The 15,214-nt window shown below is 44.4% G+C and overlaps 1 protein-coding gene across 1 annotated transcript in view; it reads left to right on the plus strand.

The window, feature by feature from the left end:
- Nucleotides 1–730: 730 nt before the first annotated feature.
- ADAMTS12 (ADAM metallopeptidase with thrombospondin type 1 motif 12) overlaps nt 731–15,214 on the plus strand; it is a 392,866-nt gene continuing 378,382 nt past the window's right edge. Inside the window, exons 1-2 of the mRNA XM_019982926.2 lie at nt 731–1,155; nt 13,993–14,354. Coding sequence (XP_019838485.2) covers nt 1,029–1,155; nt 13,993–14,354 — 489 coding nt within the window. The 5' untranslated portion in view covers nt 731–1,028. The remainder of the gene's footprint in view (nt 1,156–13,992; nt 14,355–15,214) is intronic.

Raw genomic sequence — 15,214 nt, forward strand, 5'->3', positions numbered from 1 at the left:
GAATTATCCCAGGAAATTCTCAGGATGCCTGGCAAGCACCCTAGTTTGCAGCAGTCTCATTGATGTAAAGCTTGAGCCTCTGGATGGTTTCGCCTTCCATATGCAGGTAAACTGGAGAAACACTTTGACACCTTCTGGGGCTGACTGACTTCCTCTACTCTTCCGGTTTCCTTTTGGGTGAGTGGAGGTGGGCTTAGGAAGATTAGAAAAGCCCCAAAGAGGCCTGCAGACTACAAGCTGTTCCTGGTCCTTTGGTCCCATCACCTCATGGCACAGAGTCTTGTCCAGGGTTGCACTAGCGTGTGAACACACCATTTCCCTTTGTGTAACCGGGCAAAAGGAAAAACTGCTTGTTATGTTTTTGAAAGGTAAGCCCTAGCCGGCCCTGGAAGAGAATCTTGGAGACAGAGGGCCGGCAGAGGAGGCTTGGTAGGGGTAGGAAAAGTTCAGGAACGGGGAGGAGAAAGGGCGGAGAGGGGGCAGCACTGAGCTGAGGAGGGTCAGGGAGTGGGGTCCCCTCTACCCCATCTCTGCCTTCAATGTTTTCCTCGTGTATGAGGGACTGGCCTGGGGGCCTCTCACTCGCGGTCACGCCCAGGGTGACTCTCCCTGAGCTCCCCTATTTGGCCGGCTCGGTCGGGCTCTGGGCGGGGCGGCGAAGCGCGGGGGTGGGAGTCCGGGAGGAAGATGCGCGGGGCTGGCTTGAAGGAGGCCGGGCGCCCAAGGCAGAGGGGTGGGGATCGGGGGTGGGCTGCGGCCTCCCGCTCCGACCCATTCCACAGCCCTCGGAAAGCAGACGCTGTCAGCTGAATCACTCCCCTTTCAGGAGGAGGGAGGGGACGGAAAGGTAACAAGCCCCTTTCTGCTTAAAAAAAGCAAAGGGAGCTCGTGGGCAGCCTTGCAGCCTCCCTCTCCCCACTCCTGGACCATGCACCCCTGCATCTTCCTGCTTGGCCACGGGCGAGGACTTGATTTCTTGAGCTGAGAGCTACAACTTGTTGACTTTTCTTCTCCCCAACGACTGAATCATGCCATGTGCCCAGAGGAGCTGGCTTGCAAAGCTCTCCGTGGTGGCTCAGCTCCTGAACCTGGGGGCCCTTTGCTATGGGCGACAACCTCAGCCGGGCCCGGTGCGCTTCCCAGACAAGAGGCAAGGTTAGTGTCTTTTCTTTATTTCCTTTGAAAACCGCAGGCTAAGACGCATGCAAAGTTGGTTGCTCTTTTTCCCCTTCCCCCACTCAGCTGAACTCCGCAAAGCCGTTTGGCTGAGTTGCAAAGAAATCTGGGCTGGGAGCTGGGTAACCCTGGGCATCTCGGAATTCAGTGCTTAACGTGTCGAGTCCTTACTTCTTACGGAAACCGAAGGTCGGGACTCTTGTACACGAAGGATGCTGCTGCGAAGACTCGAGAGTTAGCTAGTAACTCCTTACCGCCTTTTTCTCCTCTGAACACTGCACTGTTTCAATCCCTGTTTTTCAGACTCTGAACACGGAAAATGACTTTTTTTTTTAAAAAAAAAATTAAAGTTCCAACCGGCCGCTGGCAGTCGTTGCCATTAGTTTGAAACTTCTGGTGAGGGGAAGGGAAATGCGATTCCGCACCCCCCCTGCTGAGTGAGCTTGGCTGTGTTTTCCTTTCCTGGAAAGATTTAGGGCTGTGTTGTAAAAATAACAGCCCTTTTAGAAAATGTCCTACCGTAGGAGCTCACCTTTCCCTGTTCTGTCCTGCTGATCGCCTCTGGCTGCTTCTCTTCCAGAATTTCATGAATCTCTATAATGCGAGAGAAAGCACTGGAATTGTGATGGAAATTGGTGATTATACTCGTTGTTGTTGTTATTATTATTATTACATGTTTTTAAAATCTAACATCCTGAGCAGGATGGTGTTGTCATCTCTGCCTTTTCTTTGGATTTGCGAAGGCCAGACACACATTCCCATTTGGTGGGCAGTTCATTGGGCTTCTGAGAGCCAACAGTCATGGCAGCAGCCATGGCTGGTGTGGTTGGATGTGGGAGCACTCTGGTGTGTCAGCCTCTTGACTGCTGACAACAGCCTCCTGGGTGCAGGCACCTTTGTTACCACCTCTGCTTTACACACAAGGAAGCTGAAACCTGGGGAGTTTATGAGCTTAGCTATGGTGAAGTGAGGCTGTAAACCCAGGTAGCCTGACTCCAGCGGCTGGCTTCTTACAGTCAGGCAGCATTGTCCTAGAGCAATAATAGGGACAACATACACACACACACACACACACACACACACACACACACAGAGCATGGGGGTTAGTGTCCATTAAGTCCTGTGTCTGCGGACTGTGCTCAAGTCTGCTATAGCTTCCTGGCCCCCTTTAATCCCCAAGACCACTTGGGTGGTAAACATCACCAGCCTGACCTTGTTGAGGATTTCTGCCTACGTTGCAAAGTTCAACTACAGCTGGAGAGCTCATATGCTGACTCCCAGAGCCATCAGAAGCGGGACCCTTTGCTTTCCTTGGAAGCCAGAGCTGCAGACACTGGGGTGAGATGTCAGTCAGCCAGCACTCGCTTGTGTAAACGGTCCAGGTCCAGATAGATCTCCCACCCCCAAGTTTAAAATAGCAGCATTTGTTGTTCTTTGAAAAACAGCCCTTTTATGAAAAGTCTCTTTTGCTGGCAGCACAAACAAAGCTTGCGAGCACTTCCCAGGGCATTTGGAGATGGTTTGGTTCAAAACCACACATTCTCCTGGGCTGGTTTTCAGCTCTGCTTGCTCCACATCTTCTTTGTAAGTGAATTCAGCTTAGTGTGGAGCAGACTCCACTGGGACTTGCTTTCTCCTCTCTGGAATGCAAGAGATAAGTCACCTTTAGGGTTGTGTGCTGAGAGGCGTTGATACCAAAAAAGAGCTGTACAGTACTCTGAGCTTATTGGTGATGCATAGATATTAAAAATAATTTCCAAAAATTTTTTCGATTTTAGTTGAAGACCTAAATGTCAGATTTGAAACCATTCAACTTCTAGAAAAGAACATAGGCAGAACACTCTTTGACATAAACCATAGAAATATTTTTTCAGATATGTCTCCTAAGGCAAAAGAAACAAAAGCAAAAGCAAACAAATGAGACCTGATTAAACTTAAAAGCTTTTGCACAGCAAAGGAAGGCATCAACAAAATGAAAGACAATCGACTGAATGAGAGAAAATACTTGCAAATGCTGTAACTGATAAGGGGTTAAAATCCAAATATATATACATATAAATATTACTCTCTATATAAAAAAAGCAAACAACCAAAAAATGGGCAGAAGACTTGAATATATGTTTTTTCTAAGAAAGATGGCCAACAGGCACATAAAAAGATGCTCAACATCACAGATCATCAGAGAAATGCACACCAAAACTGTGATGAGACGTCACCTCACACCTTTCAGGATAGCTATCATCATAAAGTCAGCAAGTCATAAATGTTGGTGAGAATGTGGAGAAAAGGGAGTCCTTGTATACTGTTCAGTTCAGTTCAGTCGCTCAGTCATGTCTGACTCTTTGCGACCCCATGAATCGCAGCACGCCAGGCCTCCCTGTCCATCACCAACTCCCGGAGTTCACTCAAACTCACGTCCATCGAGTTGGTGATGCCATCCAGCCATCTCATCCTCTGTCGTCCCCTTCTCCTCCTGTCCCCAATCCCTCCCAGCATCAGAGTCTTTTCCAATGAGTCAGCTCTTCGCATGAGGTGGCCAAAGTACTGGAGTTTCAACTTTAGCATCATTCCTTCCAAGGAACAGCCAGGGCTGATCTCTGTTAGTAGTAACATAAATTTGTACAGCCGCTCTGGAAAACAGTATGGAGATTTCTCAAAACAATAAAAATAGAACTACCTTATGATCTAGGAATTCCACTCCTGGGAAAATACTGGAAGAAAATGAAAACACTAATTCAAAAAGATACATGTATCCCAATGTTCATAGCAACACTGTTTATAACAGCCGAGATATGGAAGAAACCTAAGTGTCCATCAGTAGGTGAATGGATAAAGATGTGGTACATAGATACAATGGAATACTACTCAGCCATAAAAAGAATCAAGTTTTGCCATTTGCAACAATGTGGATGGACCTAGAGGACATTTTGCTTAGTGAAATAAGTCAGACACAGACAAACATCATATGATATCACTTATATGTGGAATCTAAAAAATAAAATGATTGAATATAACAAAACAGAAACAGACTCACAAATATAGAGTATGAATTAGTGGTTACCAATGGGGAGAGAGAAGAGGGTAGGGCAAGACAAGGATAGGGGTTAAGAGATACAAACTACTATATATCAAATAAGTAAACTTCAAGGGTATATTGTACAGCACAGGGGAATATAACCATTATTTTGTAATAGCTTAAAATAAAATAAAACCAGGAAAAAATTCAGATTTTTAAAAGTCTTTTCACCAAAATATTTGTTCTCAGTCAACTCACTGGTGGATTTACAAGTAATCCCCATTTGGTGCAAAGGAGACATGGTTGAGCACATTTCCTTTTAGAACTTAGAGAGAGAGAGAAAGAGGGAGATAAGTGAGAGAATAAGAATGAAGGTAAATTAGATAGAAAAGGAAATTCTTTTTTAAAAAATTTATTTAATTGAAGTATAGTTGATTTGCATGTTGTGTTAGTTTCTGCTGTATAGCTAAGTGATTCAATTCCACATTCTTTTCCATTATGGTTTATCACAGGATATTGAATACAGCTCACTGTCCTTTACAGTAAGACCTTGTTGTTTATTCATTCTATATATAATAATTTACATCTGCTAATCCCAAATTCCTAATCCATCCACCCCCTATTCCTCTTTGGGGTCTGTTCTCTATGTCTGTGAGTCTGTTTCTGCTTCATAGATAGACTGATTTGTGTCATATTTTAGATTCCACATATGTGCGTGAGTGCTCAGTTGCTCAGTTTGTCCAACTCTTTGTGACCCCATAGACTGTAGACTGCCAGGCTACTCTATATATGGCAGTATATACAGGCAAGAATACCGGAGTGAGCTGCCCTTTCCTCCTCCAGGGCGTCTTCCTGACCCAGGGATCGAACCATTATCTCCCACATTGGCGGGTGGATTCTTTACTACTGAGCCACATGGGAAGCCCAGATTCCACCTATAAGTGCTTCCAGATGATGTTTGTTTTCTGACTTACTTCACTCAGTATGATACGCTCCAGGTCCATTCATATTGCTACAAATGGTATTGCTGCTGCTGCTGCTAAGTCGCGTCAGTCGTGTCCGACTCTGTGCGACCCCATAGACGGCAGCCCACCAGGCTCCCCCGTCCCTGGGATTCTCCAGGCAAGAACACTGGAGTGGGTTGCCATTTCCTTCTCCAATGCAGGAAAGGGAAATGTGAAAGTGAAGTCACTCAGTCGTGTCCGACTCTCTGCGACCCCATGGACTGCAGCCCACCAGGCTCCTCCATCCATGGGATTTTCCAGGCAAGAGTGCTGGAGTGGGGTGCCATTGCCTTCTCCACAAATGGTATTAGTTCGTTCTTTTTTATGGCTGAGTAATATTCCATTGTATATATGTGGGCTTCCCCATGGCTCAGTGGTAAAGAATCTGTCTGTGATGCAGGAGACCCAGGAGATTCGGGTTCTATCCCTGGGTCAGGAAGACACCCTGGAGGAGGAAATGGCAACCCACTCCAGTATTCTTGGCTGGAAAATCCCATGGACAGAGGAGCCTGGAGGGCTACAGTCCATGGGGTCACAAAGAGTCGGTTTCGACCAAGCAACTAAGCACACATGCGTGCAATATTCCATTGTATCTGTATACCACATCTTCTTTATCCATTCATCTGTCCATGGACATGTAGGTTGTCTCCATGTCTTGTGAGTAATGCTACTATGAACATAGGGTGCATGTATCTTTTCAGACTTTTGTCTGGATATATCCCCAGGAGTGGCATTGCTGGATCATATGGCAACTCTATTTTTAGTTTTTTGAGGAACCTCCAGACTGTTTTCCGTAGTGGCTGCACCAATTTACATTCGCAGCAGCAGTGTAGGAAGGTTCCTTTTTCCTCCACATCCTCTCCAGCATTTGTTATTTGTATATTTTAATGATGACCATTCCAACCCACGTGAGGTGATACCTCAGTGTAAATTTGATTTGCACTGAAAAGGAAATCTTTAAAGCTTTCTGGAAATAAGAAGACTAGAGCTTTGCCTTACTGCCTGCTGCTTCACAATTACTCAAACTCTATAAAGAGTTCCATTTCCACTCTGACAACATTTTTCAATTGCACCCAAGTTCGAAACTTTTAAACTTGGAAATTACTTCAGATATCATGTCTGTCATCCTTTTTATTTCTGCAGATGAGAAATGGGAGGTCTGGTTGGCCAGTCAGTCAACATGCATTTATTGAGTACCTGCTAACTGCCACTCCAGCAGCAGGTTGAGGGGCATCACACAGGGTCCCGCAGTGGGAGGCAGACTCAGAACCTTGATGACTATTAACGTTCCTTCTAGTTCTCAGGGGCAGGGCAGGAGAGTCAACATTATTGTTTTTAAAATAATTTTGTTTATTTATTTATTTTTGGCTGCACTGGGACTCTTTTACTGCCTGGGCTTTCTCTACTTGCTGCGAACGGGGACTACTCTTTGTTGACGTGCATGGGCTTCTCCTTGCGGTGGCTTCTCCTGTTGAGAAGCACAAGCTGTAGGGCACAGGAGCTTCAGTAGTTATGGCTCGCAGGCTCCAGAGCACAGGATCAGTGGTTGTGGCATATGGGCTTAGTGGGAGCTCCCTGTGTCCCCTGCCCTAGCAGGCAGTTTCCTGTCTACTGTACCACAAGGGAAGTAGAAAGGACCATGGAGATGAATCCAATACTTTCTAGGACTACAAACAGGTAGATTGGACAATCTCTGCCTAATATTCTTGCCTCAGTGATCAGTGGTGATATACACGAGTGTGTGATGACTTCCACAAGGCTCCCAACCTAGTATCAGAACCATTCAGTTCAGTTCAGTCGCTCAGTCACGTCTGACTCTTTGTGGCCCCATGAACCGCAGCATGCCAGGCCTCCCTTGTCCATCACTAACCCCCGGAGTTTACCCAAACCCATGTCCATTGAGTCGGTGATGCCATCCAATCATCTCATCCTCTGTCGTCCTCTTCTCCTCCTGCCCTCAATCTTTCCCAGCATCAGGGTCTTTTCTAGTGAGTCAGCTCTTCGCATCAGGTGACCAAAGTACTGGAGTTTTAGCTTCAACATCAGAACTATAGGAAATATTAATCTTGCGCACAACATACTGCCTCTCTTCTGCAGCTGGCAATCTCCCCTCAGGTTCATACACCTTATACTGTTTACAGGTCACGGGTCCTTCCATGATCTCTTTTGCTGCTGGCAACTCCATGAAGCCCATCCCCTGCATGGGCTTGTGCAGAACTGAGGGAGAGCTACAGTGTGTTTCAAGACCAATGTCATGATCATATGCTTACGCCATTTGCAAAAGATAACTTCTGTAAAGAGGAAATGATTTCAGATCTTAACGTAAGAAGAGCCTTCACAGTTTTGGTATGGGATTTGTCTCCATTCTCATCAGCATTTACTGTCTGTGGGTTAGTTAACGTAGGGCTGGTGAGCAAACTCAATTTCTTCTGGTGTATTTTACAACTTTGAGTCAAAGTTTTGAATCAGTACGATTCTCCACAACCTTTCCATGCATGTAGTTTTCCTTAATAAAAATACAATTGAAAGGTTACAATAACACATGGAAGAGAATTATGAAAATAAACTTCCTACTATTACAGGTAGTGATATCATTGCCCTTTGTAGGAAGGAGTCTTAGAAACTCAATTGTTCTCTCATATAGAAATAAATATAAAGAATAAGTATAGATTTAACTTAAATTTTACAAAATCTGGCAGGTCAATAATTTCTCACCTCTCTCCTTTCTGAGAGAGGGTAAAAGGTCGGTTGGCAGTTTGTATTTTCAAAAGTGCTTATAACAACAGGCTTTCCCCAAAGTTTCTCGTGAAGTATCATCTAAACTTGTGGCCTAGGGTTTCAAATCTAATCTTAAACAAGGCAAATCAAAGTATTTGTGGCTTGTGTTTTACACCCACCAATCCTAGTGCAGACTGTGCTGTGATTACGGCGTGTGTTAGTCCCACCCACAGCCTTGTTGATGCCCCTCCTCTTGACTTCTGGCTCTCAGTGGTAGACCCTTGAGAAGTAGTGAGGGCAGAAGTTAGGAGGGTGTGCTCTGGGTTCAGGTTGCCCCAGCCTGAATCCTTACTCCTCTTTATTGCCTTTTATAGAGGTGGGAATGAAGGCTCAGACAAGGAACACAGTCAGTAATAACCCAGACAATTGTGAGGATTAGAGGAAACCAAGTTGCTGCTGCTGCTGCTGCTAAGTCGCGTCAGTCGTGTCCGACTCTGTGCGACCCCATAGACGGCAGCCCACCAGGTTCCCCCGTCCCTGGGATTCTTGGTATACTCTAAAAGTCATGTTTGATAATAGAATTGGTAAAAAAAAAAAAAAAAGTAGGAGTTATTCTTATTCCTTGACATCTTGTTTCTCCATCTTTGTCATATCCCTTCTGAGCTCTGCTTTCTATTGGCCAAGACAATAGCTAACTACTCCTCCAAACTAAACGCCCACTGAGAGAAAGCCAAGATGAGCTTGGGCCTCTCCCCATCTCTGCTTGGAGCTTATATATATTTAAGGCCACAGGGGTCACTAGTAGCCAAGTCTCTATATTTAATACCAAGAGTGAGTAGCTAGTATTTAGATAGTGAGCATTATCTGTTAAGCACTGTTCTAAATCTATTATGTGTGTGTATATATATATTTGCTTTTATTTTTATTATTATTTTAATATAAATTTATTTATTTTCATTGGAGGCTAATTTCTTTACAATATTGTATTGGTTTTGCCATACATCAACATGAATCTGCCACGGGTGTACACCCCCTCCCATCTCCCTTCCCCTACCATCTCTCTGGGTCATCTCAGTGCACCAGCCCTGATTGTCACAACCACCCTGTGTGCTGTGCTTAGTCACCCAGTTGTGTCTGACTCTTTGCGACCCCATGGACTGTAGCCCACCAGGCTCTTCTGTCCATGGGGATTCTCCAGGCAAGAATACTGAAGTGGGTTGCCATTTCCTTCTCCAGGGGATCTTCCCAACCCAGGGATCGAACCCAGGTCTTCCCCATTGCAGGTAGATTCTTTACCATCTGAGCCAGCAGGGAAGCCCCACAACCACCCTAAGATGCTATTATTTTTATGCCCATTGTATAGATGAGGCTAGTGCAGTTGGACTGCCCACATAAAACACACTCCATTAAGTAGCCTCCTAATTCCGTCCACATCTATTGGCTGCTGTGGCTTAGCTACCTCCTTTGCAGTAAAATCAAGGGTGAAGGTGATTTTATCTCCCCTTACTTCACCAGATAAAGAGCAGTTATTTTCTCCATTTACTGCTGAGTGACTTGAGGCCTCTCAAAGAAGTCAGCCAGTTCTTCTCTTGTCAGATCATCACCGTCTATGGGGTCGCACAGACTGATAAGATTTAGCAGTAGCAGCAGCAGCATCGTGCTCGGGGGCAATGTTCTCGCCTCTACTCTCTGTACCCTCTGCCAAGTGCAACTGCTTATGTACACGAAGTGTGGAGGCTAAGAACATGATTTTGAAATAGGAATCTCAAGATTTTAATCTAAGTTTGTTGCATATTGGCTCTGTGACCTCTCTTAGATTCTGTTTCTTTTTTTATGAAATGATAGTAACTGAATCTGTGACACAGAGTCTTGTGCGGATAAAATGAGCACTATTGTAGCAAATGCTTCCCTGGTGGCTCAGTGTAAAGCATCTGCTTGCAGTGCAGGAGATGTGGGTTTGATCCTTGGGTCAGGAAGATCCCCTGGAGGAGGAAATGGCAACCCACTCCAGCATTCTTGCCTGGAAAATCCCATGGACAGAGGAGCCTGGTGGGCTACAATGCATGGGGTCTCAAAGAATCGGATACAACTGAACACACTCACATGCACAGTTATAGCAAGTGTTCATTAAATGGTTACTATAATTGTAATCATTATATTATTACACAGGCAGCTTATGCTGACTCTCTTAAGAAAACCCAGTAGATCAAAAACAACTAGGTCAAAAACTGCAAATGTATTTGCTTTTCTATTCTTTGGGCAATAGGCGCTGGGGTTCAGGCAAGTTAGTCTTTTATTTTATACCTGCCGTGTTTAATTCTTTGGATGTATCTTTAGAGACAGGTCCTCGAAGGTACATAAGCTTCTCTTGAGAGGAATCAGCATACAGGGGTACCGTTGCAAGGTGATGGTTGTACTCAGTTGAATAAGACTTTTTCTACCCCATTCTGCTCTCCACTGCACCAACCCTGGGGGAACCAGAGATATTACGGAATCATAGAAGAAGAGAGCAACAGGAGGGAAATACTAGAGCTACATCCATCCTCAGCCAACCTGGCCATTCCTTTCCTGAGATCTGAATGTGAAAGGGCAGTGAAGTTCTGATTCTTACGAGGCCCACATATTCCTTGGAGATGGGAAGTACAGAGGCCCGAGTCAATCTGACTCCTAGTTCATGGTACATTCACATTATTAATTTGTGCAAAATGCCTTTCTTGTTTTGTTTATTTATGCCTTTTGGTCCCCATTCTCCACTCTCAGTCCTCTGCATAGAAAACTGTTTTAATGGGTTCCATATGTGTTTTTTTTTGTTGTGTATGTCCTGGCCTGGGAAACTTTGTACTACTGTTTTTGCATGTATTTTCCCTGAATGTAAATGGCTCTGTATTAAGTTGTTTTTATTCTTACTTTGCACTGAGGATTGTTGTTAAGGTTTGTTTGTGTTGCTCTGTGCTCTGGTGCTCTTAGTCACTGCAGTCAGAAGCAAGGAGTCTAGAGTTTTTACTCTTAAAAACTGAGACTTTGTTAGGACCTAGGAGTGAAAGCTGTTCTCTGTCTCATGTTTCCTTCTTTCTTTCTTTCCTTCTTTTTTTGAAGTATAATTGACCTCTGTTAGTTTCAGGTACATAACGTAGTGATTCAGTGATATTTCTATACATTTCAAAATGATCACTGGTGGGTTTAGTTACCATCTGTTACTGTACAAAGATATGACAGTATTATTGCCTATATTCCCCCCACTGTGTATTTCTTCCCCATGACTCGTTTGGTAACTGGAAGTTTGTACCTTTTACTCTCCCTCATCTATTTCACTCATCCCCTTCCCTCTTCCCCACTGGCAACCACCTGTTCTGTCTCTGTATCTGTGTGTCTGTTCCGTTTTGTTATGTTTGTTCATTTGCTCTGTTTTTTAGGTTCCATATATAAGTAAGATCATATGGTATTTATCTTTCTCTTATTTTACTTATCCAAGGCACAGATGAACTACAAGTATGTTTGAAGAGAGTTTTCTGCAAAAAAAAAAAAAAAAAAAAGCTCTTTTATAGTTGTATCCCATTAAATCAGGTTTTTTTGAATAGTCAGCTACAAATATGTTCAGTGTTACATGCACACAGATGAGTTGGGCACTTGTGATATGCAAGATTCTGACCTCTAAAGGGTTTGGGAATCAGTAATATAATAAACAATGGAGAAGGCAATGGCACCCCACTCCAGTACTCTTGCCTGGAAAATCCCATGGATGGTGGAGCCTGGTAGGCTGCAGTCCATGGGGTCGCTAAGAGTCGGACACGACTGAGTGACTTCACTTTCACTTTTCCCTTTCACGCATTGGAGAAGGAAATGGCGGCCCACTCCAGTGTTCTTGCCTAGAGAATCCCAGGGACGGGGGAGCCTGGTGGGCTTCCGTCTATGGGGTCGCACAGAGTCGGACATGACTGAAGGGACTTAGCAGCAGCAATATAATAAACAAACGGCTCTGTAGAATCAGGCTGTTCTGGGAGCTACAGAAAATGAGGACATGGCAGTTCAGAACAGAGGGAGAACTTTAAGGACTTTAGGAGAAAGAAGAGGGAGGATTTGAGTTGAAACTTCAAAAAATAAGCATAAGCTGGGACTTCCTTGGTGGTCCAGAGGTTAAGACTCTGCTTTCCAATCGGGGGGCATGGGTTCAATCCCTAGTCAGGGAACTAAGTTCCCACATGCCACGGGGTGAGGCCAAATTAAAAAAAAAAAACAAACCATGTTGTTATTGTTGTTGTTGCTCAGTTGTGTCCAATTCTTTTGTGACCCCATTGACTATAGTCCGCCAGGTTCCTCTGTCCATGGAATTTCCCAGGCAAGAATAGTCGAGTGGGTTGCCATTTCCTTCTCCAGGGGATATTCCCCACCCAGGGATTGAATCTGCATCTTGTGCATTGCAAGTGAGTTCTTTACCACTGAGCCACCAGGAAAGCTAAAAAGGCATAAGATTATGTTAAATATAAGATTTTGATAGAGCAAAAGACATTTTAGCTGGGGAAAATAAGTCGAAAAAGTAATGCAAGTTACAAAGTGCAGGGGTACAGCTGGAGGGTGGAAACAGAAAAGTAAAATTTTTTCCCCTTTGTCTCTCTCCTAGTCCCTCTCCCTCCCTCCTTTGTTTTCTTCTTCCTCCCCCGCCCCCACCCCCACCCCGCCCACACCACCCCCCACCGCCACTTTTTTTTTTGGCCTGAAGCAAAAGATTAGTTTATCAGCTCAAGTGGTTAATGGCTTGCTTAGGTAGTCTGTAATGTGGAACCTGCTGCTTACTCTCTACTACATATAATAGATTTCTTGTTTTTATCAAATAGGAAAGTGAAGAGGCAGTGGTAGGGATTTCAATTTAAGGAAATCAAAAGATGTGTTCATTCTGATGTGTGGAAGAAAGGAAGACGTGTTCATTCTTGCATTTTTGAAGTGGCGGTTTTCTAGATTCCACATATATGTGTTAATAAACAATATTTATTTTTCTATTTTTGATTTACTTCTCTCGATCCATGCACATCTCTGCAAATGGCACAGTTTTGTTCCATCTTATGGCTGAGTAACTTTCCATTGTATATGTATGTACCACATCATGTATATACATACATACAGCTGATTCACTTCACTTTACAGCAGAAACTAATGCAACATTGGAATGCAACTATGCCCCAATAAAAAAGTGGAAATTTTTATATTTTGATCCCATGCTTCTGAATCTAATATGTTCACCTACCATTTTATTTTGTATATTTTATAAAAATAAAAAAGAAACATCGAAGTTCTTTTACGTACTCATTGTCACATTACAGAACACTTATGCTGTAACTATGCAAGGTTTTTCAGGGTCTACTTGATGGATTTACTGTGCTTTTGCGTTTTTCCTTCAACCCGACTTAACTGAATATTTTAGAGGCATTTACATTCCTTATGATCAACGGTGAAGCTCTGTGATTTGTCTGAATGAACTCTAGACCTGAAATGTTCCTGTTTGCCATACTGATCTTGCCACTTTCCTAACCATATTCCTCATGCATTAATTCTCATCTTAGTCTGTCTCAGGTGAAACATCTGACATCCAGAGCTATGTCTTGATGTCAGCTCAGACAGTTGCCTGTCATCTGTGAGAGAGCCCTGGGTCCATCTGAGTTGTTTAGGGAACTTGATGTGGATGGAGTTCATGCCATGGAAACGATCTCTAAACTTCAGGTCAACAGTAGAATTTTGAAATCAGCAAGCTAAAATCCAAGTTCAAACAGGAGTGTATTTGTCTTAACCATCGATTCAGCAGGGATCTCTTAGTCTCTCTCTCTTTTTTTTAACTGGTTATTTTATATTGGGGGAGAGCCGATTAACAATGTTGTGATAGTTTAGGTGGACAGCAAAGGGACCCAGCCATACATATACGTGTATCCATTCTCCCCAAACACCCCTCCCTTCCAGGCTGCATATAACACTGAGGTGAGTTCCAGTGATTTACAGTAGGACTTTGTTGGTTATACGTTTTAAACATAGCAGTGTGTACATGTTGAAAGGATCTCTTCGTCTTATTCTGTGTTTCCTTTTTGCCCCCAGAGCATTTTATCAAGGCCCTGCCAGAATACCACGTGGTGGCTCCTGTCCGAGTCGACGCGAGCGGGCGTTTTCTGTCTTACGGCTTGCACCATTCTGTCTCCAATGGCAGGAGAAAGAGAGATTTGGATGATCCAGAGGGCCGAGTGTACTATAGAATTTCACACCATGAGAAGGACTTGTTCTTTAACCTGACGGTCAATCAGGGATTACTTTCCAAAAACTACATCGTGGAGAGGAGATACGGGAATCTCTCCCGTGTGAAGATGGAGGCTTCCTCGGGGCCCCCCTGCCATCTCAGGGGCACAGTTCTGCAGCAGGGCACCAGGGTCGGGACTGCAGCCCTCAGCACCTGCCATGGACTGGTGAGTCCTCTTTCTTCTCTGCCCTCAGTCCCTGGCTGTCATGGCCTGGAGAACCCACTGTAGACAGATTCACACACACATTCAACACATATGAGTTGAGCACTTGTGATATGCATGATCCAGGTTCCCAAACAGGCTGGAGAGAAAGTGCATACAATTAAAAGTCAATCCATCTGGATGGAATGGAGAGAATAACGGAACTGAGGGTCCAGGGAGAAGTTCAACCAAGAATATCAGAGCAAGAAGTGGTGGTGGATCAGAGTTGAGTCTTCAACCTCTGGGGCAGCTCTGAGGGTGTTGGTGACTGGTTGGCTGGCTAGCCCCTTTGGAGTTAGGAAAACCTGGACCTGCACTGGGTGTGTGGCATATAGTAAGGATGGTGAGGGACTTCCCTGGTGGTCCAGTGGTTAAGAATTCGAGCTCCCAGTGCAGGGGGCCCAGGTTTGATCACTGCTCAGGGAACTAAGATCTTGTATATCTTTTGGCACAGCCAGAAAAAAAAAAAGATGGTGAGCTGCTATGAGCTCATTGTTGATTCTCAGTTCAGTTCAGTTCAGTTGCTCAGTCATGTCTAACTCTTTGCCACCCCATGGACTGCAGCATGCCAGGCCTCCCTGTCCATCACCAACTCCCGGAGTTTACTCAAACTTATGTGCATTGAGTCGGTGATGCCATCCAACCATCTCATCTTCTGTCATCCCCTTCTCCCGCCTTCAATCTTTCCCAGCATCAGGTGGCCAAATTATTGGAGTTTCAGCTTCAGCATTGCTCCTTCTAATGAATATTCAGGACTGATTTCCTTTAGGATGGATTGGTTGGATCTCCTTGCTGTCCAAGGGACTCTCAAGAATCTTTGCCAA

This window comes from Bos indicus, chromosome 20 (assembly GCF_029378745.1).
Source record: "Bos indicus isolate NIAB-ARS_2022 breed Sahiwal x Tharparkar chromosome 20, NIAB-ARS_B.indTharparkar_mat_pri_1.0, whole genome shotgun sequence".
Lineage (NCBI taxonomy): Eukaryota > Metazoa > Chordata > Mammalia > Artiodactyla > Bovidae > Bos > Bos indicus.